At 41.8% G+C, this 27,160-nt stretch overlaps 1 protein-coding gene across 2 annotated transcripts in view; it reads left to right on the top strand.

Annotated features, from left to right (window-relative positions):
* Nucleotides 1-27,160, top strand: part of ADCY8 (adenylate cyclase 8) — a 218,774-nt gene that overhangs the window by 127,225 nt on the left and 64,389 nt on the right. The window contains exons 8-9 of one of the 2 annotated variants that reach the window (XM_027132481.1): nt 1,202-1,399; nt 15,799-15,899. In XM_027132481.1, the coding sequence (XP_026988282.1) occupies nt 1,202-1,399; nt 15,799-15,899 (299 nt within the window). The remainder of the gene's footprint in view (nt 1-1,201; nt 1,400-15,798; nt 15,900-27,160) is intronic. The other variant, XM_027132482.1, reaches the window with a different exon arrangement.

Genomic DNA, 27,160 nt, shown 5'->3' with positions numbered 1-27,160 from the left:
GGACCTCCAAGATGTTCTGTCAGCTCTCACAGGCTGCCATTTGATGATCACACCAACTTATCTCAGTCTAGCCTATGGTCTAACATTGGCCAAGGTGAGAGGCTGGCAGAGGGATGAAGATGCAGTGAGAGTGTACAGAAGCAGAGTTTTCTCTTCCCCTTTACAGATGTACAGCATCCTATACCTCTCCCCAAGGAAATCTTTTGAGGGAGGAGATGAGCATCATTGTCGTTATCTCTCTCCAGCTCCAATTCCCATGTTTTTGGTTGTCTTAAAAGAAGACATATAAAGACGTAAAGAAGACATATAAAGATATAAAGAAGTTGTCTTAAATTGGAGCTGTGAGTGAGCATTGCATTTGGCTAGATCCAGCCAGTTGATCTTGTCACCTGCAGCTAAATTGCCAGGAGACAGAGTCCTCCCTGCCAAATCTGGTGTGTCTTCATCAGCCAGAGCTGTTTCTGCATCCATGTGGCCACACCCAATGACCAACCACGGGGGCTGTGCCTTTCCCCAGCTCCTGCTGCTTAACCTGTGAGATGGTGAGAGGCTGAAACTGCTTTTGCATTTTTTTCCCTAAAGGAAATTAAACACATATATCTATGTGAAGATATAGATATATAATGGTCTGTGGGGGGAAAAACGTTCGTCTAGTGTAAAAATCTCACAATCGTTATCAAGTTTAAGGAGCAGATCCTGGCTCATTGGGCTGTCCGTGAGGAATGCTAAAAAAGGAAATGCAAGCCATTGGCCCCCAAGCCTCTCCACCACCATTAAAGGAAAGACCACATGGAAATGTGGAGTCTACCTGGTTGGAGAGGATCATTTCCATGGACTTTTCAGATCTGTTTTCCCTTCTGCTATTTGTATTGGTTTTCTTTCTCTCATGCCAGGGGTGTGCCTGGTTAGAGAAAGGGTCTTTTAACACGTCCAAGCCGACACCTCTCCAAATACCTGAACCAAGGGCATTCAGTGCACCTACGCAGAGGAAAGAGAAATAGCCCTCTTGATGTGCTATTTTTGCCAGGTTGTGTTTCTCTGAACCAAATGCTAACTTATCAACTTCTGTAGGTTTCACTGAATACAACTGCATGGATTGCTATTACTGTTTGCAATGCAACCTAATCTGAACACATTGCATTTCTTTTTAATCCAAAGGGGACTAGCAGGTTTATTGTGTTTGCATGTGCTTTCCCCCTAGACTCTGGCTGCCCTAACAAGAAATTCAATAAATCTACTTCCAAACCATCTTGCACAAGCTTTGCATGTCCAGTCTGGGCCTGAGGAAATTAACAAGAGAATAGAACATACCATCGACTTGCGGAGTGGCGATAAATTGAGAAGAGAGCATATCAAGCCATTCTCACTGATGTTTAAAGACTCCAGCCTGGAGCACAAGGTAGACCTGGGTCTCCATAGTGGCTCTTTTTTCTGGAATAAATTGTCGTAAATGTTCATGGGACTGGAGAGAGCCCAGGGGCTGTGGTTTTGGTTGGTGTGTTTGTTGTTTCTTTGGTTGGTTTGGTACTGTCTTTTTCTCTTTGAAAATGATGAGTAGACTGAAGGCCATGTAAGGAGATGCTGGTTAGATAAAGAGAGCCTCAGCTTTGCTTTTTAAGGAAAAGATGACGGAAAGAACAAAGGAGTACCTTCCACTTTGAGATTATTAACCCAAATGTCATTGGCACCCACGTGCCTTTGATTGTAGGTGAATCTGCCACACTTGTAACATAATATATGAGGGCACCTGACAACCTAATGCAAGCATTAATGATAAACACTGTCTTTCTTAGATTGGAGACACCTGTTTTCCCATTTTCCCAGTCGTCCACTGCTCAGACCCCCTGATGTAAGGCACAGTAGGTGGGTTGTGGATTCAGAGTTGGGTTCGAATTCCACCTCTGCCACTTCCTTGCTAGGTGACCGTCAGTAAGTGAAGGATTGTGTGAGCACGAAGTCCTCTCTGTACAATGAGGATGATGGACGTGCCTCCCTCTTAGGTTATGACAAAAGGCTCCAGGCAATGCGTTGATCAGATCAACTGTTCAATAGTAGCCCGCATTACCATACTGCTGATGACTTTTTTCCATGCCCCTTCTCCCAGCCCAGCTCCAAACTGCAGAGTGTAGTGGGGAGGTGGTGCTGTCCCTGCTTAACTGGGCTGCTCTTTTGCACGGATGGAGGCTGACAGACCTTCTTTGACTGAGCACAGGAGGTGCTTGGCATCTGCAGGAGCTTCCGGCAAGAACAGCAGGGAATTTGCAAGCAAATTTCAGGAGTTTGATTCTATACTGTGCAAAGCTCCAGTGAACAATTTTTTGTGAGTCTAATCAGCTGCCTGGGAGATTCTGCTTTCCTAGGCTTGGGGAATTCACACTTCTGTGCACATGCATTATTCCCAGCGAATCTCTTTGATAAACTCCCTGAAGGTTGCAAACTCCAAAGTACTATCTTCACCTGTGATTGACCATTTGAAATGTATCATGTCTATGTACTAACAAAACAAAAGGAAAAGAAACATTTTGCCTGTTCAACAGTCCCCCTCAAATAGCAGGTGGACTTTTCTTGTTAGTAATATAACTAAGGGCTTATCGTCCAAATTAAATGGATTTTCTTTCCTGCTTGCTACATCGAAGGAGCTAGGAAGAGCAGGGCGGTCTTGCAAAGAATCTTCTCAATGAGCCTGTGTAAATACCTGTGTCCAGAGCTATACAAAACCTTTTTATTCATTCTTGCTAAGGAGGTACTTGCTTCACTAATGACCTGACCCTTGCAGACTAGAGATAATTTCTAATGTGTTTTATTCAGTAGTGTCTGGCCCGCACCTGCCGGCACCTGGTGTCGGAGGGGGGATGGATCTAGGGGAAGCACAGTGTATCTGAGGTTGATTTCTGTGACCAGCTTCTAGGAGAAGCAGAGGGCAGCATCCTGGATGGACATGCAGGGATGTGGCCACTAGTCCAGCTTTGCATCACCTAGCGTGTGCTCTGCGTCGTGTAGGTGACGGGAGTGAAGGCAAGTGGGCACATCAGCTAATGTTCACTCCCCTCGTGTCACAGAGATGGCCCTCGTGACTCTTGCTCTGAGACCCTCTCCAGGGGCTGCGTTACTGCTGAGCAGAGGATATATCAAAAGTCATAGTCAGTGGGTATTTACCAAATACCAGGCACTATTCTAAGCTGTTTGCGCATATTGACTAACAGTGACAGTATGAAGTAGATGTTATTAGGAGGCTCGTTTTATATTTGCTGAAATGGAGACATGGAGAGATGATTAGGTAGCCACCCAAACTCGAACTGTCAGTAGAAGGGCTGCGATCTGAGCCCACGGTGACCCCAAAGCCAGTGCCCTTGTCTGTTCACGACACTGCCCCTCCCAGGAGCCCTGGGGACTTGCTCTCCCAGGCCCTTGTCCGAAGAAGACAATCCTATGCTAGCTTCATCCTCTTCTCCTTGAACTTTGGATGAGGTGGGAGGCACAGGACAGGGGTTTGGGAGAGAGATCGAGTAAGAAAGGGTCCTAGAAACCTTACCAAAGTAACAGGGTCTTCAAATCCATAGGACTCCAGAGTTAGCGAACAGCATCAGTGTGAATCTGCTCTGTGCCTGGTGTTTCTGTATATCGGTCTACTGCATCCTCAGGGAAACAGTACTATCTTGCTTCCAGAAGAGAAAACTGAGCCTCCTAGAGGTTAAGGAGAGGTCATAGCTCTCAGAACCTGGATGCCTATTTCATAGACTCTGGGGTACCATCAACTGTGAGGTGCTAGATTTTTCTATGCAGCACTAAGAAAAACCGCCCAATGAGCTGTGCTTACACCCTCAAGGTAAAAATGAACAGAAAAAAACCCACCCAGCAGACAGAGTCAGTGAGGAAATTCACATGCCTCTATCTGGGTATTGGTTAGATTAAAAAAAAAGAAGAAGAACTCTCCAAGAAGTTGAATCCAAAATGAAATCCCTGAGTTCACACACTCAATGTGATCTTAAAAAAAAAAAAAGTCAGGCAGAGAATTTAAAATGGTTCTGGATTCATATTGCCCCCTGGTGACCAGCAGGAGCAATCACAAACCTCCCTGGAAGTACTCATGTTTCAAGACTCCTTTGACAGTTAAGATGCTTTCTGATTTCAGAGGTGTTAAAAGGTGGGGTTAAAATTGTGCATCTTAGACTTGTTGAAATATTTACAGTATTTGTGACTCCAGTCTTTTCTCTTCCCACTGCCCTACCCTGCTTCTTGGGAGCAGGTTTGGACCATAAAAGTATGTTTTCTGAAAGGAAAAATGGAAATGGAAAGAATGACTTTACCTTGGAAATTCTGTAGGGAAGAAATTTTTGAAAATTTCTTTTCAAACAGAAAAGAAATTCTGTTTAAACAATATACAGATATAGGAACACGGGAAACTTCTCCACTCCACCTTTATTCGTGAATTGGAGAACACACAAAACTCTTGAAATGTCATCCAGACACTTCCTGGTTACATTAGTTTATAAAAATAAGCATATCTAGCAAGTGTTATGAGAAATGGGACTTTTATATGTCTCCTGGTGTTGCATAAATACTTGTTGAATGAATGAAGATTCAGGTTAAGGAGAATCCTTGAGGAGATTACCTCGCAGCTGGTCTCAGGATATTTTTTGTGAATTCTAAGAACCAAAAGACATGGGTTGGGTTTTTGTTTGTTTGTTTGTTTGTTTTAACATCTTTATTGGAGTATAATTGCTTTACAATTGTGTGTTAGTTTCTGCCTTATAACAAAGTGAATCAGTTATACATATACATATGTTCCCATATCTCTTCCCTCTTGCATCTCCCTCCTTCCCACCCTCCCCTATCCCACCCCTTTAGGTGGTCACAAAGCACCGAGCTGGTCTCCCTGTGCTATGCAGCTGCTTCCCATTAGCTATCCATTTTACGTTTGGTAGTGTATATATGTCCATGCCACTCTCTCACTTTGTCACAGCTTACCCTTTCCCCTCCCCATGTCCTCAAGTCAATGCTCTAGTAGGTCTGTGTCTTTATTCCCATCTTACCCCTAGGTTCTTCATGACCCCTTTTTTTTTTTCCTTAGATTCCATATATATATGTTAGCATACGGTATTTGTTTTTCTCTTTCTGACTTACTTCACTCTGTGTGACAGACTCTAGGTCCATCCACCTCACTACAAATAACTCAATTTCGTTTCTTTTTATGGCTGAGTGATATTCCATTGTGTATATGTACCACATCTTCTTTATCCATTCATCCGATGATGGACACTTAGGTTGCTTCCGTGTCCTGGCGATTGTAAATAGAGCTGCAATGAGCATTTTGATCTGACTCTTGGCAGTGGAGTTTCAGGAGAGACGATTGTCAGGTTCGCTCACTCCCTGCCGTGTCATTTCATGGCGGTTCACACACATACACACAGAGGAATCCTTAGAGTTAAGCTTCAGGAAAGTGTGCTCGTGCCTCATTTGTCTCAGCCAAGTTTGAGCAGCACATTTTCCTTCTGTGTTCCAGGGTTTTCGCATCTGTGAAATGAGATAGTTGGACAGCTCCTAATAGCTTTCAGCAGTCAGTGCTATGAGGCTGTGAATTCCCTAGGGTCATGAGGAACACATGTGCTAGTTTGCCTGGTTTACATCCATTTTCTGAGTGTAATTATAAACAGCACCTCCGTTCACTCAAAAATCACGTGGGTGACAAGTCATGTGACCCAAGGCTTAGACCTTGGCCAGGTTAGAATTAGTGGTTCTCAACATCTTCACTTCCCTGCAACCCCATGAGGTCTCTGGGAAGACCCCAGGATGGGGGACGGGCCCTAATCCCGTCCTCAAAGGTCCCCTCCAGTTCCTCCCAGATTTCACAGAAGAATCCTCCGCCCTTCTTTAGTTTCCAGCTAAAATTTCCTAAGGGAGCTGACAGATCTCAGGGGCAAACAAAGATTAGAACTATGGTAAAGAGATGTAGGAAACATGACCTGTCTGTCAAATACTATCAATCATATTGGAATTTTTTCTTTTATTATATATAATTCTTTTTCTCCCTAAAAAAAATTAATTCATTTTCACCAGCAAAAGCTTATACCAAGCATATAAGGCGAGAAGAAAATGACATCTCTTGTCATCTTACAACCCTGGATAACCATCGTTAACATTTGGGCATCTGTCATGAGTCTTTCATGAGTATGATTCTTTATACTTATCTATGCAATTTTTCTATTAAAACAGGACCATTTTGTACATCGTGCCTTGTAACATAGTGTTAAGCATTTTTGCTTGGGCTTTTCCCCACATTATTAAATGTTTAGTTACAAAATAATTTTTGTAACTGCATTCTAAACCAGTGCATGTTTTAACCATTTGGGGCTTTTTTTCTCTCGGTTTCTCACTATTATAAATTATAAATTGTGTTGCAATGACCATCATAGTTAAATCATACATCCATGTTTAATTATTTTCTCAGGATAAAATCGTAAGAGTGGGTATGAGATGCACATTTTAAAATACTTGACGTGCATTCTGAAATCATGCTCAAAACTTACGCCTATACTTTTTAAAACTTGCCAACTTGATAAGATACAAGCAGCATCTTCCTGCCATTTAAAAAAAATATATTATTGCGGTTGAATGTCTTTCTGTATGTCTTTTATGTTTTAGTCTTTATATTTCTTCTTTTGTGATTTGCACACTTGTCTTAATTGTGCAATCTGCCCATTTATCTTAATTGTGTAACTTAAACTTTTGTCTTAATTGTCATCTTTTATTGTGCTGCTCACCTCTGTCTTATGGATTTGTGTGTATTCTTTATATAGTGAAGAACTTAAGCCCAGAACACTTAACAAGAAGGTGATATTTCTCAGGCTCTGGCCCGTATTTCTCTTCTAGGACAAGACTCTGAATAAAGCTTAGTATGGGGGAAGGGAATTAGTTATAATTATTTATTAATGTTTCCAGGCCAGAGAAACCAACCCAAAACTTTCAGTGCCTTAAGAGAGCTTAATAACATGAAAACACTTATTTGGAGTGACCTCACTCAGCTTAGTGTTACAAAAACAGCGTGACAATCTCAGAATGAGGCAACTTCCTCATCTTGACTGAAGATTAAGATGTTTAATAAATGCTTCAAAATTGATTGAAAATTTATGTTTTGATGTGGGTATTCTAGTGGGATAAGGGTTAAAATCAAACCATATCAATGATGATTAGATTTCCTTCCTTCTTTCAATGCTGATATCTTTCTGTTAAATTCTGAATTTTTTTTCTTTGAGAAATCAGGCCTCCTTCGTCAATATTACAGATTTAGCAGTAAAAAGCCTCTTTGTCCTAGGATAATAGTTTTCAAACTTGAGGATCACCTGGGGCTCTTGTTTAAAGTGCAGGTGACTGCCCATCACCCTGCCCCCAAGAGTCTGATTTTGCAAGGGGACCTGTATTTTGAGAAAACCCTTCTGGGATTCCGTTGTCCTGAGTTGTCAGCCGCCTTTCTCTGTCCTTGGCGGCACATTAGGACTTGGGCTAGTCACTTGCTTCGTGCCTTCAGAGACCAGGTCACACCAGAAGTTACCGAGTCCATACTCAAGGCCAACATGGCCTCAGACAGGCCTAGAAGGAATGTCTCCATGAGCCCCCCAATGCTCCCAGGAGGTCAGGCTCGGGGGTCAAAGAGACCTTGGTTCAAATCCCACTTTGGAAATAGATGTGGGTGCAATGGATTAATTTACCGATCATTATTGGATACTGACAAGTTGGTAGCTTTCCATCACTCAGATGGACACCCTGGCACACGTGAAAAAGCTTCATTTATTTCACACGTGTTTGGTCTTTGCTAAAAGACAGAGGGAAGAACATATACTTGATTACTGAGTAGACATGACTTGAACCCAATTCCTGCGAGATACTGGCTGGGTGTTGAGGACAAGGTGTTTGATCTCAGTGAGATGACGGTGATCATACTACCTGCCCCTCGTTGGATTGTTCTGAAAATTAGATGACATAATACTCATATAATAGGTGTTTGAATAAATGCAATAGTTATTGTTTTCCCTTTCCTCCTAATGAATTCTGTGCCAATCCAATTCTGGGTGAGGCTACACCCTCACTTAAAATAAATCTTACACTTCTAGAGCTTCTTTAGAGAAACTACTTCGTTAAAAAGGGTGGGGGGGAGAGCAGTGTTAATGTGTTAGTATCCCAGGGTACCAGGGTCGTGACTTTCATAAATACAGATTTATATAAGTACCTAAAGGTGTGTCCTAAGCAAGTACACACCTATAGGCCATTGATAATGCTTGCTATGAACCAAGTTCGGTGCTGACAATTTTCAAAACATTCATTTAATATTACTTTTGTTCCATCGGTAGCCACATAAAAACAAGGATGTGTCACACAAGGAAACCTTGAGATAGTCCTTTGGCTGCGTACAAGTGGTTCTTATCTCTGTTCAGAATTTCACTCAGTTTTCTCTATCTTTAATAAAGAAAATCAAAGCTAAGTGGAGGCTTAAGAGATTTCAGGAAAAATGTATCACAGACTTTGAATTGTTTCTTCTTCCCATAAACTCCTATTGGAGTTACAGTGAGTAGACTAAAATAATTAAGGAGGAATTTCAGCAAAGCAAAGAAGGCTAGGCAAATGAATGAATAATCTGATGGATTAAGATGTTGGATTCTGAAATTAGATAATGAGAAAAATGCTTTTGTCTATTTTCGGAGACGTTCAAAATTTGTTGAAACACACCATTTCTTATTTAGATGCAGAGGAGAGGAACATGGAACACTGAACCAAGTGGTCTTTGGTGTTCTGTCTCATTTAACTGAATTAGACACTTCCTGCTCATTTTCATGATCTTATTTTTAAAAATTATTTTGAAGGAATTATTCTGTTATAGGATCAGGTTACTCTTGAGTTTTACTTCTCTAATAAGGCTCAGAATAATAAGAATATTTAGGCCACCTCCTTCAGGTAAGAAGGACAGATTTCAAAGAGACTTAGGGGAAAAAAAAAAAATCCATCCCTATTCAAACAGTAGCTAAGTGAGACTCCTTTACATTCTTGATATTACCTTGTAAAATTCCTGCTATTTCTACACCCTCTAGGTAGTCAAATGATATCAAGGGCCATTTCACTTGTATCTTTTTTATCAGACCAATTAGCTAGCTCCAGTCCCACAAAGGCAGCATTTTCAGAGTCAGGAGTACAAATTTCACCTATAATAATGTAGTGTAGGATGATAGAATTATGATGATTTCAACCTAAAGGTCATCAGCTCAGTCCTTAAAGTAATCCTAGTGTTTCATGTGTGGATATCACCATCACCTATAACCAGGGGCTTCTAGGCAAGGAATAAAGGAAGAGTTATCACTCTCACTGTTGGGGGACTGGGCCAGTCAAGAAAGGAAGAGTCTTTTCTCCCAAGGATGGGAGATTTGGAGGAGGGTGAGCTGGGAGAATGGTGGGTTGGAAACTTTATGAAGTTCTGCTTGGGAAGTCTCCTATGACAATCCATCCCCCTACCAAGGAAGACCATATATTGTCATTATCAAAAATATTTATGTAACATATTATCATTGAGTCTTCTGTCATCTCTGGGATGGCATCCTTCCAGCCTCATTCTTCTGAAGCTGTCCATCTTAAATACATGCTAGCATGACCTTGTGAGTTTACTAACTATGAGGAAATCTACTTTGTTCAAAGGTCAAGTTACTTGGGAAGACATATACCAGTGAGACATTCCTCAGATACACCTGTCACTCGTGGAGTTGTTCTTGAAGATGATTTGGTTAGATGCTAGACACCAGGATAGGGAATATATTCTATTTCAAAATATGAAATTATTGAAAATTAGTTCCTAGCTTTTTTATTGCAATTGCTTTTCACCCAAATGGTCTCATTTAAGGGAGCTCTAGCCAGTGCCATCCTCCATAATGCATGAATTCAACAGAACAGACGTTACATTCCTTCATTCACTCATGCAAAATGAGCAGATTGTCCCAGTTGAGATTCTTCTTTAACAAACATATTAATTTATATTAATGAGAGGTGTGCTAGAAAATTATCATTTTTCAAATTAGATTTATCCAAAGGTGGAATGGGCTCTCAAGTGAGGGGCTGATTTCCCCCATCACACTCAGGCAGGAGTTAATGGCTCATTTCTGAGAGGTTTTACTGAGTGAAATCAGCATTACTAAGAGCTGGACCAAGGTGACAAATAAAATCCATTCCACCTATAAAATTTTTCAATCCACATACACACTTGAAACGAAGACCAGACGAATCATTGTAGTTTGGACAATTAACTAGATTATTGCTATGGTTAGAAGCATCCTCTACATCTGGTAGGGATGTGAGAATTTAGTCAGTACCTTTTAGCTCATAGTCGAAGAAGAGGATCTAGCAGAGCGGGGTGATTTCCCTCCAGCCCACCTAGGAAGATTTTCCGGGCATGTCTCAGGCAAAGAAAGATAGCAAATTAGAAGCTCTGTTCATCACCTCTGCAAGCTAGCTTCCCTGGTCACACCTCTGGGGATGAACAGTCTAGAATGGGCTTTACCTTGTGTGATCACACTTGGGGTTCCAGGCTTCCTTTTGACAGATCTAGGAACCCACAGATCCTCCTGGCTCTGAGTTCATTTATGAATATGCCTTTCAAGAGCGTGCAGGGCCGACATCCCCAGACATGAACAAAATGGAACACAAGTCCTTCCTGTTCCCCTTCCTTAGAAGGGAACCCAAGTCTCAACCTGATCAAATCAAGTAGGAATATTCATTTTAAAAACAATTTTTCAATTATTCGAAGACGGTGGTCCCTCTTATTCTGTTGCATTTAATAAAATCCACTGTATCTCTTCTTTTCTTCCCTGTTATTTGTTCACTCCTCTAGGCCTTAAGGAAAGGGTTCTTTACATTGCATTCCTTTGTGCTGAGGAGCTATTCATTAGTCATGAAAATGCAGCAGTGTCAATTTACTAAACTAATTCATGGGCTGTTTATGAGGTCCATTCTTTGCCCAGATCATGTTTCACCTTCATTCTAATGAAGATTTACATAGACTCAAACTTTTAACCCATTTTCTTTCTTTGTATTGTAAACCACATCACTGAAATACAACAAGACACATGATCGTGCACCTTGTGAAGATGATTTTACCTTGAAAATAGCAAAGTTGCAGCAGTTAGTGCAGCCGGTGAGGCCTTGCACTCTCTGGATTCCGTCCTTACAATCTGTGAGGTCCTAACTGAGTTACTCAGTGATTCTAATCTTCAGATTCATTATCTGCAAAATGGCGATATGATCAATAGGATCTTCTTTAAAGTGCTGTCATGATAATTGAATGAGACCATCCACATAAAGCATGTAGCCTATTGCTCACCTTGCACTAGATATTACTCATTATTACTCAATTTGTTACACTAGATTTTGACCATTTCCTGAATCAACCAAAGCCTTACAGATTGAAAAGTAATAATACAGTTGTTCCTCTGTATCAGCAGGGCCTTGATTCCAGGACCCCCCCTACCCCTCGTAGATACCAAAATCCACAGACACTCAAATCCCTTATATAAAATGACATAGTATTTTGCATATAATCTACACACATCCTCTCCTATACTTCAAATAATCTCTAATTTACTTGTAATACCTAGTACAATATAAATGCTATGTTAATAGTTGCAAATGCAGTGTAAGTACTATGCAGATAGTTGGCAGTGACTGGGAAGTTCAAGTTTTGATTTGGGGAACTTTCTGGAGTTTTTTTTCACGAATATTTTTGATTTGTGGTTGGCTGAATCTGATGTGGAACCCCTGGATACAGAGGGCTGACTATAATCAAAATTCTAATCTAAGCTCTCAAAGGAAGCATTTGTAATTTGTTCCAAGTGGCACGGTCTTTTTAATTGGTATTAATCCCATTTATAGTTGGCTCAGTTACTGTCTTCAGGCATTTCCTGCCCAAAGACACTGATCTAGGAGCCAGGAGACGTGGCTTATCGTCTGAACTTTGCCACCAACCACCTAATTGACTTTGACCAGCTCTTTCCCCTATCTGATTCTCAAGTTCCTCATATGTAACATATAAAGTTGCCAAGTCCTCTTACAGACCAAGGACTCAATGAATTATAAGGGCCCAGTGGTCATTTCCAAGGACAGCTTTCCTAAAGTTCCCTGGAGAAAGGAGAATTCCACCCATTGATAGAGGATCTTTTAGGAAGAAAGGGAAGGAATAAGGACAAAGTCTTTTCCTAAAACAAAAGACTGCATATGAGGTTATAATTCCCCTTTGAAGAATCTTTTCTAACTTGATGGGCCAATCAGTCAGCAACGCTTTGGGGGACCCTACTGAGTACAAGGTATAATTTTGTACAGAGAAATAGAAGACAGCATTCTAGAAAGCAACACTGTGGTTGAAAAGTAGGCTTCAAAAAGGTAACAAGTATAGCAAAAAAATATGTATAATTAATTGATTATAGTAAACACTTATGTAAGGTTACCATGTGCTATAAGCATTGCTCTAAGCACTTTGCATATATTAACTCATTTCATCCTCCCAGCAACCCATACGAGATAGTTTTTATTATTATCCCCCTTTTCTGGATGAGGCAACTGTGGCACAGAAAACCTAGTAAATTTGTCCAAGGTACATAGCTAGGAAGTGTTGAAGCTGGTATTCACATCCGGGTAGTCCAGCTCTAGATGAGTCCATGCTCACCACTAAGGTAGAAAAGAATATGTGGCACCACGTGAGGACAGAGCAGAGACCAGATAAAGAGTCTGCCTATGGCAGGAAGGAGAATACGTGTAACTTAGTGTAGCTGTGAACCAGAGTGATCAGATCTTCGTAAGTCAAGAGGAAGTGAAATGAATTATCACTCAATCTCATCCTGAGCCAGTTAGGAACGTTCTTTCCATAGTTCTGTCTCCTTACATTTCCAAAGTACACTCCATTATGAAACCCAGTATTTTATATTTGATTGGTTTCATCTTCACAAATATTCCTTTCTGTGACTGTGCTAGGCACTGGAGTTCAAACCTGAAAATAAGAGAATTTATTATTAAATTCTAGCATAATAAAATACAGTAAAATGAAAGAGCACTGCAAAACCTGTGAATTGTATTCATTCCCCCGTTTGATAGTTAAGAAAAGTGAGGTTAAAAGGAATTGGCTTTGCTCACAGTGAAACACTGACAGAGTGGAAGATATGGAGGTTCAGCAGATACTTTGTCACCAACCAGCTTGACTTCTGAAGGAAATGAACAACATGAAACCAGATGCAACTTTAGTCTGGACAAATGATGATTATGTGACTTTTTTTTTTTGCTTTGCTATACGCGGACCTCTCACTGTTGTGGCCTCTCCCGTTGTGGAGCACAGGCTCCAGACGCACAGGCTCAGCGGCCATGGCTCACGGCCCAGCCGCTCCACGGCATGTGGGATCTTCCCGGGCTGGGGCACGAACCCGCGTCCCCTGCATCGGCAGGCGGACTCTCAACCACTGCGCCACCAGGGAAGCCCGACATTTTTTTTTTTAAGTCATCAGTTAAAACATTCAGGAAAGGAGTCAGGACTCAGGCTTGGGATCGATAGGAAAAAAACCTCCCCACAGTGAGAATGAGCCCAAAATGGGAAGGAATCCTTTTGCAAAGGAATGAGCTCTTAGGCGCTAGAAGGATTCAAGTTGAGGGTGTTTGAAACCCTAGGATGCCCTGCCCCAGGAGAAGAGAACCCCACTGCCACCAACAAAGCAGAAAAGGTCACATCTGATGATAATCAGCAGGCATTTGAGTAGCCCTCAGGGATATTACGGAAAGGATAGGCAACGGTCCATCATGACTCCAAGATGCTGTGATGATGGAAGTGAAGAGGATGATAAAGATGAAGATGATGAAAAGCAGCAAGAGAGAGATTCGGTACATGAAAAATTATTATTGTTGTTCTTAAAATCTTATTATTGAGCTTCCCTGGTGGCGCAGTGGTTGAGAGCCAGCCTGCCGATGCAGGGGACACGGGTTCGTGCCCCGGTCTGGGAAGACCCCACATGCCGCGGAGCGGCTGGGCCCGTGAGCCATGGCCGCTGAGCCTGCGCGTCCGGAGCCTGTGCTCCGCAACGAGAGAGGCCACAACAGTGAGAGGCCAGCGTACCGCAAAAAAAAACAAAAAAAAAAAACAAAAAAAACCTCATTATTAAATCTAAATAACCCAGCTGGTTTGAAAGCAGAAGCCAACAAAGAATAGTTAGATCTTGTGCAATCGGTTGTTAGAAGGAATTCAGACATTTATCTTTCTTTGAATTAACTGCTTTGTGGCTCCTTCATTTATCTTCAGGCTGGTATGTGTGGGTCTCTCTGGTGGTGCCCTGCTCTTAGGTAGGGCTCTTTGAAAACTATCAGTAACATGGATTTTCCGTAGCTTTATCAGGAGTGAAGATGGCTACAGTGATTGTTCAGGGGCTTGTTCCCCTCTAGATATGGAGCAGGTTGTCAGCAAACAGGCTGAAGCCTCCACACCAGGGAGCAGAAAAAGCATTGCCCTATGACAGCAGTGAATGTGCAGTTTCTGAGCAGCATTGTGCTTCCCCCATGGATCTCACCAGCTACCTGTCATTGCCACTGTCCAAATCACAGCCATGACATCGATCAGTGAGTTCAGTCTAAAACCCAGACCACGCCAAGAAGTAGGCAAGAGAATAACAATCATGTAACCATTGACTATGACTCCCATATCAACAAGTTGGACTAATTTTGTTTCACTGACCTGACCAAAGCCTTCTCTTGGTATTAGGGACATAGACCCGGAGATGCTGGGATAGCTCTGTTTACTGGCTTCCTTTATAAAATAACCGTGAAATTCAAATCAGGGATCATATAGTTCCAAAGCCGTGCTTTGCTTTCTGTTCTCACCCCCAAAAATGCTCTGTGCTGTGTGATCTATGGCAAGTTACTAGACCTCTCTGGCATTAAAGTAAAAAGAAGGACTTGGTTTAGGTTAATTTTAAGATCTTTTTCAGCTTTAAAAATCCTTTCTTCTTCTGAAGGAATTGAATTATTCCTCAGTGACTAGAAGATGGTTCAGGAAACTAGGCAGGACTAAGGCAAGTATACGCACATTCAGTGCTGACCTTCCAGAAGCTTCTAAGGCTGGACAACAAAATTACTGAGTTCTCTGGATAATCAAAACAAAGTTAGCAGCATTCCCCGGGGCCACCTCGAGCAGACAACAGAAGGGCAGTCAAGCACATTGGTCGATCAGTTTGGGTTTCTCTTGTGCAAAATGAAACAGCTGCCCTTGCTGGAAATTTCTTTGGCTGTTTTCTATTCTAAGATTCCATGAATTTATTTTTTCAGTAGTTTTTATGAGAAGAGAGGCAGACTCTCTGGTCAAAAATTTCCCTGTGTCCACAAGAGCAAGATCCTTAAATGACTTAACGTTTACTCATGAAGAACGTCAATGTGAATTTGATTTGCTGTGTATATGGTTGTGTGCTCTTCTGTTTTGTTAAAATGATGTTATTTGGGAGGAAGGAGGAGAACTGGCTTATAAGTTTATGCAAAGTCCCTCTCACGTTCCCCTTTACTGTGAAGGGAATCGTATTCACCCCTGGGCTCTCACTGGAAGGTTGGTGGGAGGGATGGAGAAAATGCTCCGTGAAGGTTATATTAAGATATGGATGCCTCTTAATTTTAAAAATATACACATTTAAATGCCTTGTCTCTTCTTGATGTTTATCCCCAACTCCAAACACTAGTAAAACTTCACTCTTCCAAGTGCCCAACTCTACTGCGAAGTAATTCATTCTCCTTTTTTTTTTTTCATTACAGTATTCTCAAATGAGGGACGAAGTATTCAAATCAAACCTGGTCTGTGCGTTTATCGTTCTTCTATTTATCACGGCAATACAAAGTTTGCTTCCTTCTTCAAGGTAAATATGAAGGGACTAAGTTATCAGATGAAATGTCTTTGTGAGCTGATGGGCCCTCACCTGGAGCTAGCCGCTGACCTTTTCAAGGGATCAGAATTTACCATAACGGGATCCAGGATTCATAGCAAAATATTTGACAGTATCAGAGTCTGTTCTGGTTGTCTTATGCTGCATAGTAATCTCATTACTCTACCAAGACAAGGACTTTTTCCCAATCTTAATAAAAACAACCACCAAAATCAACGTAGGCCTCCCTTTTATTTGACATTGCACCCATGAATGCAGAAAGTAAGTATAAGTCCCTCCATCCCCATTAACTTGTCCCTTTGTTAATTACCTCTTTGTTGTTCATAGATACAGGATCATAGCTTCCAGGGTCAGCAGAATTGGCACTCTAATATTACTACAAACAAATATATGTGGCCAGTCCCTGATCCAAATTCTTTATATATAGTACACACCTAAATCTCATGGCAACCCTATGAGGTAGGTACTGTCATTATCCTCACTTGAAAGAGGAGAGAACTGAGGCCCAGAGTAATGAAATAAGTTGCCCAAGGTCTCACAGCTGAAAAATGTTACAGCCTGGATTCAAAATCAGGAAGTCTAGCTCCACAGCCTGGACTCTTAAGACTCTATTAGACACAGACTTTTATTATACAGGTTATAGGTGCCAGCGCCAGCATTTGAATCTAGTTCTGGATTAGTCCAATGACCATGTTTTTTCCTCTCTCCTGCACTGTAAGGTAACCCTTGCCTCTTTTCTCGGATATATTCCCTTCTCCCTAAACTAACCAGGAATTTCCCCCTTTCGTGTGCTTAAAAAATAACGTCAACAAATATTAGTTAAATGTCTAATACAGGCAAAGCAACTTGCTAGCCCTTGAGGATGGTATAATTTTTCCAGAGGAAGTCTGCATCTTCTAAGATATAATTTAGTGGGAGAGAGAGAGACGTTAATAATGGCTTCCAGTTACTGAGCATTTATTGTATGCCAGGAAAGTGCTAAATCCTTTGCACAGATTGTCTCAATAAAGCCTCAAAAATAACCAGTAAGTAAGGCAGCATTCTAATCCCCATCTATATAGTGACTGAGCTGGGATTTGAACACAGAGACAGTCTGTGCTTTTAATTACTTAACTGCTTTGTGCCAAAATCAGTGATTCATTCTGCCTAGGTGGTTTAAAGAAAGTTGGCACAAGGGGTGATGCTTTGAGCTGAGTAGGATGAGGGAGAAAGAGTGGAAGAGTGTCCACAGCTTAGGAAACAGTGCAGGCAAAAGCACAGAGATGTGAACAACCTCGTGTTTGTAGCACGGTGAGTAAATGGAAGACTTAAGGGTCAAGCATTTGTGCAAGGATGTGGTGGGTGCCATGGCTGAAAAGGGAGATAACCTGCAGGAGGGCAGCGTCCACATGCTCTGGTAAGGAATTTAGAATTGAATCTGGGAGCAGGAAGGAGACCCTGAAGGTTTTTGAGGAAGGTTGTAACATGATTCTTTGAAGGAAAGACGTTCAGGTTAACTAACAGTCAGGGAATGGCAATGCTTGACCTTTTCCAGATTGGCAGGGGTGTAAGGGGAAAAGGGATTCAGGGAAGATGGTGGTAGAAGTAGTCCATTTCTGAATTTCTCAGAATTCCCACATATCTGAGCAACTGCATAAAACCAAAAACCTCAAGGACCATACTTACAACAAAAATAGGTGATGTGGTAAACCCATAAATTTAAAAATGGGAATGACAATCTCCCAAGAGCCCCAAGATGGGGTGTGATATCAACATCCATGTGGGAGGAATTGGAAAGAAACAAGTAGGCATCTGTCATATCTGGGAGGAAAAGAGCCCCAGTATCGCCAACAGATACTCACTGGGAAGGGCCATGGGCCAAATTGCAAAAGCAGTTGAAAGTGGGAGGGGGTTTGCCCAATCCAACGTCAGGTGAGCGCAAAGGTCTGCAGTTAAGGTCCAAAGAGCTAGAATTGTCAGACACTATGAACTCCCAAAACTGACCAGTCAAATCTCCCTCCCAGGATAGGGCCCTGGAAGGAACTGTATGAATAGGATCAAAATTACTCACAATAGGGCTTCCCTGGTGGCGCAGTGGTTGAGAGTCCGCCTGCCGATGCAGGGGACACGGGTTCGTGCCCCGGTCCGGGAAGATCCCACATGCCGCAGAGCGGCTGGGCCCGTGAGCCATGGCCGCTGAGCCTGTGCATCCGGAGCCTGTGCTCCGCAACGGGAGAGGCCACAACAGTGAGAGGCCCACGTACCACACACACAAAAATAATTACTCACGATAGGGTTATAATGAAGAAGGGAGGGTCCAAGTAAAAGTGGAAAGGGAATCTAGCCATCATGTTTTGAATACTATGTGAAAACAACTAAAGAAGTCTCTATGGAGTTAAAAAATAAACTATCCCAAAAACACCTCTTTATAAATGTTCAACCAAGTTAATTTTACACAAAAATTAGCAACAAAATGTATTGATGACAATCCCATAGTAAGCTATTATAAGGAAAACAAGAATTAAAAATAGATTAATATCCTGATAGGCAATGAAAGCACTCCAAAAGGACATGCCTACAACATATAACAGAACATTAACCTACTATTTCAAAAAGAACTGAAACCCTTAATGTGACTTAAGACATCAAATGACAGCCTAAATCAAAATTAGAAAAAACTTAGCGATTTGGGAAGAGTGTTCAAAAAGGAAATAAAAATAAAAGAAAGATACATTTCAGAAATGAAGACTTAATACAAGGGAACATAGGGCACATGAACATAGCACATAATGCCTTAAGAGAAATAGAAGGTGGAAAGGAAGAATATTTTAAAGTCGAAAAGGAGATTTAAAGAATTGACAAAGCCCCATGCCCCACACCTGCTCCCCACACCAACAACCCAGTATATTATTTGCGGGCTGTGGCTGAAAGAATTGCAAGGCCCAGATTCTTTCTCAGTATTTAGGGGAGTTCGGTTCAAACACAAGGAAACAAGAAGAATCTGGAGTCACTGGTACATACAGGTACTGCAAACACCAAGCATAGCCCAACCTCTAGCCATAAATCCTCACAGTAAAGGTGTATTCACCTCAGTTTCTATTACCTGATACAATATAACCAGATTTCAACAGAAAATTACAAGTTGTGTCAAAAGGGAAGAAGAGACAAAGCAATCATCAGAACTAGACTACTCAAGTTATGACACAGCTGTTGAAATTATCAGAAAGAGAATTTGAAATAACTATTATTACCATATCAAGCATCCCAACGGGAAAAGTAGACACCACGCAAGAAAAGATGGGCAATATATTCCAACCCAATAGTTGGAAACTCTAAGGAAAAGTCAAAAAGAAATGCTAGAACTCAAAAACACCATAATAGAAATAACGAATGCCTTTGATGGGCACATCAATAGATTCAACAACACCAAGGAAAGAATCAGTGAGTTTGCATATAGGTCAATAGAAACTTCCCAAATTGAAATGCAAAGAGAAAAATGAAATTAAAAAAAATTAAAAATCACAGCATTCAAGAACTCTGGGACAATTCCAAAAGGTGTAACTTACGCGTAATTGGAATACCAGAAGGAGATAAAAGGAGAGCTGAGCAGAAAACATCTTTGAAGTAATAATGGCTGAAGACTTTCTAAAATTAATGACAGACACCAAAGCACAGAACCAGGAACCTCAGGGAACACTAGGCAGGATAAATACAATAAATAAATAACCAAACAAATAAATAACACACTTAAGTATGTCATATTCAAATTGCAGAAAACCAAAGACAAAGTCTTAATGGAAGACACAGTGCAGGGCCGTGTGGGGAGGGGGTTACTACTTACCTATAGAGGAAGAGGAAGAATTACACGGTGCTTCTCATCAGAAACTGTGCAAACAAGAAGAGAACGGAGCTGGAGCCACCAACCTAGAAGTCAAAAGCAAAAGAAAAATGAAGACTTTATCAGACAAATAAAAGTGGCATTTCCAGATGACCTTCCCTGCAAGAAATGTTAAAAAAAAAATAGTTCTTCAAACAGAAGGAAAATGATGTAGATCAGGAACTTGCTCTACGCAGAGAAAGGAAGAGTATCAGAGAAGGAATAACGAAGTTAAATAAAATGGTTTTTTCATATTCTTAATTGATCTAAAAGATAACTGTTTAAAGTAACAATAACGATGTATTTAGTGGTTATACATATGGATGAGTGAAATGAATGACAGCAGTGTCAATAAGGCATGTGAGGGAGGAATTGGGGATGCTTTGTTTTCAGGTACCCCCGTTACGCATGATGTGCTACAGTATAATTTGAAGGTAGACCTAGATTAATTTCAAAAGCGTATTGTAAACTCTAGGGCAAACACTAAAAAATTTTTAAAACAAATAAAATTGATATGCTAAGAAAGGAAACAAAATGGAATCATATGAAATGCTCAGTTAAAATCAGAGACCATGGGCTTCCCTGGTGGCGCAGTGGTTGAGAGTCCGCCTGCCGATGCAGGGGACACGGGTTCGTGCCCCGGTCCGGGAAGATCCCACATGCCGCGGAGCGGCTGGGCCCGTGAGCCATGGCCGCTGAGCCTGCGCGTCCGGAGCCTGTGCTCCGCAACAGGAGGGGGCACAACAGTGAGAGGCCCGCGTACCGCAAAAAAAAAAAAAAAAAAAGTCAGAGAGCATGCAAAGGGAAGGAGGATATTATTTGGGGAGTGAGGAGGAAAAGGATCATTGCATAGACGAAGCCCAGGAGATGTTTTTAGGGTAGTGAAACTATTCAGGATGACATTGTAATGGTCATGATACTATGACCATGCATTTGTAAAATCCCATAGAACTTTACAGCACAAAGAATGAAAACCTTAATGTATACAAATGTTTTAAAATTGTTTACGAGTTCAGGGAAACCCATGATGAAATCAGACTGCGATAAAAGAACATAACTGTATTAAAAATGTGAAACAACCTCACCAAAGGGGGTGGGGAGAAAAGGTGGTTCCTAAGTAGCTTTGGAGATGCGTGGACTCTTGAGGACTAAACGCAGAAAGAACTGTGCAGTAGCGCTGTGCGTTAGCTGATAAAGGTGTTTCTCATGGAGCTATGTGTGAACAACCTGAACCACAGTATATGTGCGCTATAATTTCAACAGTTAAGTAAATGGATGGAAGACTGCGGGAGTCAAGTTTCTCACTGTTGACGGAGAAGGTTACAGATAAGCAAGGAGAAAACGCTAGAATGATCCCTATGATAAAGGATTAGAGTTGGAGACATTAGTATGAATTTGTTTAGCTCACTGTAGTTATAGTTAGATATAGGCTGTCTGTATAAACACAGATATGTTTATCGATACAGATTAGAATACACATATGTGTGTCCTTGCTCTGTCAGCAGAGGACGCCCAGGAGCAATGACGCCTCAGTAGTAACACCACATCAAGCAATGAGCACAGCCCTGATCTTGATTTCTAATATCCATATCCAATATAAGGAACCAGGGCTCCTTGGGGAGCTGGCTGATTCTAAGTCTGGGCTAGTAAGTATACAGGAGGAGCCTGGAACATCATTTAGGGCCAGAAAAGAAGGAAATATTAAAACATACACACACATGGAAGTATGTCAAAGGGACACAGGGAAAGCTCCCTGGAAGCAGAGCTGGAACAACTTGAGCAAGAAAATAAATAAAGTAGTATTGGATTATAACCCAAAATATAAAATAAATATCCGTAGGTTCACTGACGTAAATAAATGGTTGAATGAATAAATAAAAGGTGAAGACCAGACAAATTTCCCATGGGGAAAAATCCAAGGGATTTATGTAGATGCTCTGTGCTCAGTGAGGTGGAACTGAAGCCCCTCTCCTCAAGTATGGCTATGCTGAAGGTGACTTCCACAGCGTGGATGGCGGGGTATACGGAGAATCCCGGTACACACTACCTCAGCCAGCTGATAATGGTTCACGTCAACAGTGATGTCATGTTGATGAGCTGTGATGAGAATGCCATGAGCTCTGTGGTCTTCCTCCCCAAAATCCATAACCTAATCACGAGGAAACATCAGACACATCCCAACTGAAAGACATTCTACAGCATATCTAACCAGTACTCCTCAAAACGGTCAAGGTCATTTAAAACAAAGGAAGTCAGAAAGAGAAAAACAAATACCCTATGCTAACACATATATATGGAATCTAAAAAAAAATGGTTCTGAAGAACCTAGGGGCAGGACAGGAATAAAGATGCAGACGTACAGAATTGACTTGAGGACACGAGGAGAGGGAAGGGTAAGCTGGGATGAAGTGAGAGTGGCATGGACATATATACACTACCAAATGTAAAATAGATAGCTAGTGGGAAGCAGCCGCATAGCACAGGGAGATCAGCTCGGTGCTTTGCGACCACCTAGAGGGGTGGGATAGGGAGGGTGGGAGGGAGACTCAAGAGGGAGGAGATATGGGGATATATGTATATGTATAGCTGACTCACTTTGTTATACAGCAGAAACAAACACACCATTGTAAAGCAATTATACTCCAATAAAGATGTTAAAAAATAAAGTAAAACAAAGGAAGTCTGAGAAACTTTCACAGCAAGAAGAGCTTAAGACATGAGAACTAGAAGGAAGATGGTATCCTGGATTGGAGATATAAATATGGGAAATCCTAGAAAGAATTTCCAACGCAGTCTAAGTATATGTGAGCATAACTAGGGGCCAGATTGTGGTCCGGAAGTAACATATCACAGTTGGTTTTTTTGTTTTTTTAATTTTGGAGATATGTTTGATTCTACGGCTGGGACAGGAAATGTGCAAGATAGGCCTGGAACCTCTTGTCCTACTAGAACGCGAAGAAGCCATCATGCTTCTTAGTTACCTCTAAAGGACTCAGAAACTGCATTGAAGAAGCTTCCATTGTCCAAAGATGGAATAATTTTAGCCCCAGTGTGGATCATTGTTAAAACAGTCGATCAAAAACCAGCAAATATTTTAAACTTTATCAGTTTATAATGACATTTTTAAGGGTTGATAACCTTTGGTGGATGATAGGGAACTGATCTGTTGTATTGCAAACTAGTGAAAAAAGGGAAAGAAACAATTTTTTTTCCTGTCTTTCCTGCATGAACTGCAAGATCAGGTGAGTGGAAACATCATAAAATCATTCAAGCTAATACAATTTAAAGAAATTATAGACTTAAAATATCACCATTTTCCAACTCTCAATGAATTAATGGATCTAGGAGTTAACAGCACAAAAAGGAAAGACAAATGTATCTTCTGGTGGAAGAACACAAGTCTGTAGTCTTATCAAAGGGGCCAAACCTGTGTGACCAGGAATCCAGTTCCCAATTTGCAGGAATCACAGGGGACAGAAGATATTGAATGAGTAGACAAAACCAAAATCCAGGATAAACAACAAGGTCCTACTATATAGCACAGGGAACTACAATCAATACCCTGTGATAAACCAAAATGGAAAAGAATATGAAAAGGTATATATATATACTTTTGTATATATATATATATACAGCAGAAATTAACACAACATTGTAAATCAACTATACTTCAAGAAAATAAATTAAAAGAAAAAAAAGTAAAATCCAGACAGTGGGAAAGACTACAGGTCAAGGGCACACACTCTTCAATAAATAAATTGTGAGGAACGAGATAAAGAGAGAACCTGTAGATTTTTTCTAAAGACTTAGAAGATAAATCAAACTTAGCAAAAAAATAGGCAAGACTAAACTGTAGTGTCTAAAAAGGATGATAAAACTATAAAGAAATGGAAAGTGTTAACGGGATGGGAGAGAGGATTATGCCTGGAACAGGGGACGTGGATGGACCTTCGGAATGCCCCACAAAGTTCTGTTTCGTGAACTGAGTGTCCTTTATTAAGGCAGACACTTTAAAATAACTAATTAAGTGATACTTATGTCGTTTTCTGTATTTATGGTTCATTTTACAATTTTTTTAAAAAAGTTTTAAATGAGAGAGAGAAGGAAGGACCAGGTACCTCTCCCAAATGGGGCTGGGGAAACCTTGCCTATTGTGAGCCAGATCTGTTCTAGATGCTGGGGTTATGTCACTGAACAAAAAATACAAAAAACAAGACAAAGACAAAACAAAACAAAAACAACAAGAACAAAAAAAAAACCCTTCCCTTCTGAGCCTTATAATCTAGTGGAAGGAGACAAAGAAATAATTAAAATATATGCATGTGTCTAGATGTATATATATGCTATAAATATAGCTACTTATATGCTATGTATGTAGATATGTCTATGGTATGCATGTAGATATGTCTATGCTATGCACGTAGATTTGTAAATGCTATGGCAATGAATAAATCAGGACAGGGTACCAGGGAATGCCACAGGAGAGTGGGTTTCCTGACCACCCAAGAGCCATGTGTGGACTAGGGTCCTGGGAAAAAGGATGGTCTCAGGGTGGTAAGCTGTGGGTGTTTGTAGGGTCTTTTGCCAGATCTACCGAAACTTCCTTGACTCCCCGCTTCACTCCTGCCAGTGAGGGTGAGGATGTGGTCATATCTGGTGCACGCTTCCCTCTGGACTCTGGGAGCACAGGGCGTTGACATTCCCAACAAACATCCTGTGAGCACTTGCTATGTGCCTGTCTGTGCTGGACCCTGGGGCCACACAGTCACAATCCCTGGCATCATACAGTTTACAGCCTACTTGGGGGGAAGAAATGAGTTGAACAACTATAATATAGTGCTACCACTGAGGATGGGGAAAGGGTGGCATGGGCTGTGTAGGAGTGCGGTGAGGTGGAGGGATCAGGGCAGCCTTCCCAGGGGAGGTGACACTGACACCTCAGCCGCGTCCTGAAGGATCCTCCCGGTTATGCGAGAGGACTGAGAAGGAGGGGAGTGGGAAGGGCTGGAAACTGGGTGTTTTGGAGGTGAGGGTTTTGTTAGCCTTGTGGAGGATTTGTGACTGGCTGGCAGAGAAGACTTCATTGAAGCCTTTTAATCCAGGAAGTGACATGATTGGATTTGTGTTTAGAAGCGCCTCACTGGATGATGATAGGAGGGGATCAGGTCTGGACCTGGGAAGACCATCTGGGAGGGGATTGCAAAACTCCAGGCAACAAATAATAGGGACAAGATAGTGGCAGTGAACCAGAGAGGACGAATGGGCTCGGTATTTAGGATGGAGGGTTGACAGTTCCCAGGACTGACCAGGTGCGGGGGATGAGACAGGAGGAGGAACCCAGGAAGGACCTGAGGATCTGGACTTGAGAAGGGGTCCCAGCCCCCTTCCCAGAAGGGGTGACCAAGGAAGATGAGCCGCCTTGATGCCCAATTCCTGGGTTCGGGGGAAGAGATCTGGAACCTCGCCTAGCAGCTGGCTTGATGGAGTCCCTCTGACTGTGGGGTACAAGCTGAAGCCAGGAGCTAAAATACCAGCCAGCACCCCAACCTCACTTGCTCAGTGAAGAGAAAAAACTGATAGTGAAGACAGCGTCAAAGCTGAGCTCTGACCACACAGCCCACATGTAGCGGGAACTGAGCAGCCTGTGGGCCCCAGACACAGCCCAAGCTTTCTTCACTGTGAGCTCATTTCCCCTCCAACTCACTTTGTTTCTGATTGATTCTCTGCGACTGAACAGATGGTAGGTGACTTTCACTCGCGTTTCTTCCGTCATGGACTTTGTAGCAGACGGGGCAATCTCTGCTCATATGACCACAGCTAATTCCCAGCCCCCAAAGCAAAAATTAATGGACCCTGGCAAAGAAAGACAGTGCTTGCCTAGCGCTTTCCTTTAATTTCCACATGCGTGCAGCTGTTCCTCTCCCAGAAGGGGAAACTGAGGAAAGGCCAGACAATACCTTTTGTAATTATAGAACAGTGTATCTAAGTCTGCATGCATGGTAATGACAGAGGGATGGAGGGAGGGAAGAGGTAGGAGGGAAAGGGAAAAAGAGAGAGGGAGGAAGCAAGAGAGGGCAGATAGAGAGGAAAGAAAGAGGCCCTGGATATTAATAGATCTACTTACTATGCATCTTACTGGCTACGTGTCTGTACTTGACCTCTCTGAAGCCTCAGTTTTCTCATCTGTAAAATGGGAATAACAATGCCAACTTCCCAGGGTTGCTGTAAGAATTAAATGAACCATACCTATTTTGATAAATCCTGGTTCCCCTTCCCTTCTTGAGTCACCATATCTTCACCTAATGAAGAGGCTAAAAATACTGACTTCTCAGGGTTGCTACAGGATCAAATGCACTATTGGACTCGCAGGCTCTTTGCAGATTCTCGAGGATAGTCCAGGGTCATCTTTCAGTCTGCATTTCTGTTTCCGAATGCACCACAAGCTGCTAGAGGCTACTCGCTCATCCCCCCAGATCCCTGCCTCCCCAGCAAACCTCCAGTCATGGTACCAACCCAGACCCTGCTTTAAAGACACACTGCAGAGGGTAAATTAGAACTTAACATCTAGAAATGATTTGGATAGAGCTGTTCGCAGATCCCTTGCCATTCTTTTTCAGATTTGATTTCAGAAATGAAAGGTTCCCTTGCCTCTTACGTACACCAACAATGCAAAAGCAAATTCAGAATCCCTGGTTGCCTGAGTAGCTCTATAATTAGATAAAAATTACAGTCCAATGTTATAATGTTTATGTGTGCAGAAATAAATGAACGCTGAAGAGCTGCTGCAGAGATTTCCAGAGGAATTTTATACATAGCGCCAGTACCTTGCTTAGAAAGTGTCTTGCAGTTCATACTCTTCCCAGACATCTTTAAGATGCCTTTAAGTTTCCTGATTTTCACCATGAATAGAGAAAGAAAATGAATGTTTCCTTGAGTTCTTATTATGTGCTAAGCATTACATTGCTTTATTACTTTAACCTCAGAGCCTCCTTTAAGAGGTGGACTTAAAAATCCCAGGTTTGCAGACTAAAATAAGATGCACCAAAAACTTTAAAAACTAAGATGCTCAGAAGAATGATACCTTGCCCAAGGCGCGTTACTGGTTATGTCTCAGAGCTACAGGTTCAAATCCACAGGGCTTGGCTCTTGCCTGACTTTCACTTCCTGCCCATCAGGACTTCCTGGGGCAACCTGAGCTTCCTTGCTTAAAGGAAGAGGTGGCCTGGTCAAGGGGAAGAGATGACCAAGCCTCTTCCCACAGGGAAGGTCAAGGAGGAAGAGACGACAAGCATCTGAACTTCCCATAAACACTGACCTTTAACAGCGACACTGCCCTCCAGCGAGAACCAGGTCCACTGAACACTCCAGATGCACTCCA

The sequence above is a fragment of the Aethalodelphis obliquidens genome, unplaced genomic scaffold (genome assembly GCF_003676395.1).
Source record: "Aethalodelphis obliquidens isolate GAN/ISIS:26980383/991018 unplaced genomic scaffold, ASM367639v1 scaffold41, whole genome shotgun sequence".
Lineage (NCBI taxonomy): Eukaryota > Metazoa > Chordata > Mammalia > Artiodactyla > Delphinidae > Aethalodelphis > Aethalodelphis obliquidens.
This window is presented reverse-complemented; position numbering and strand designations above follow the sequence as displayed.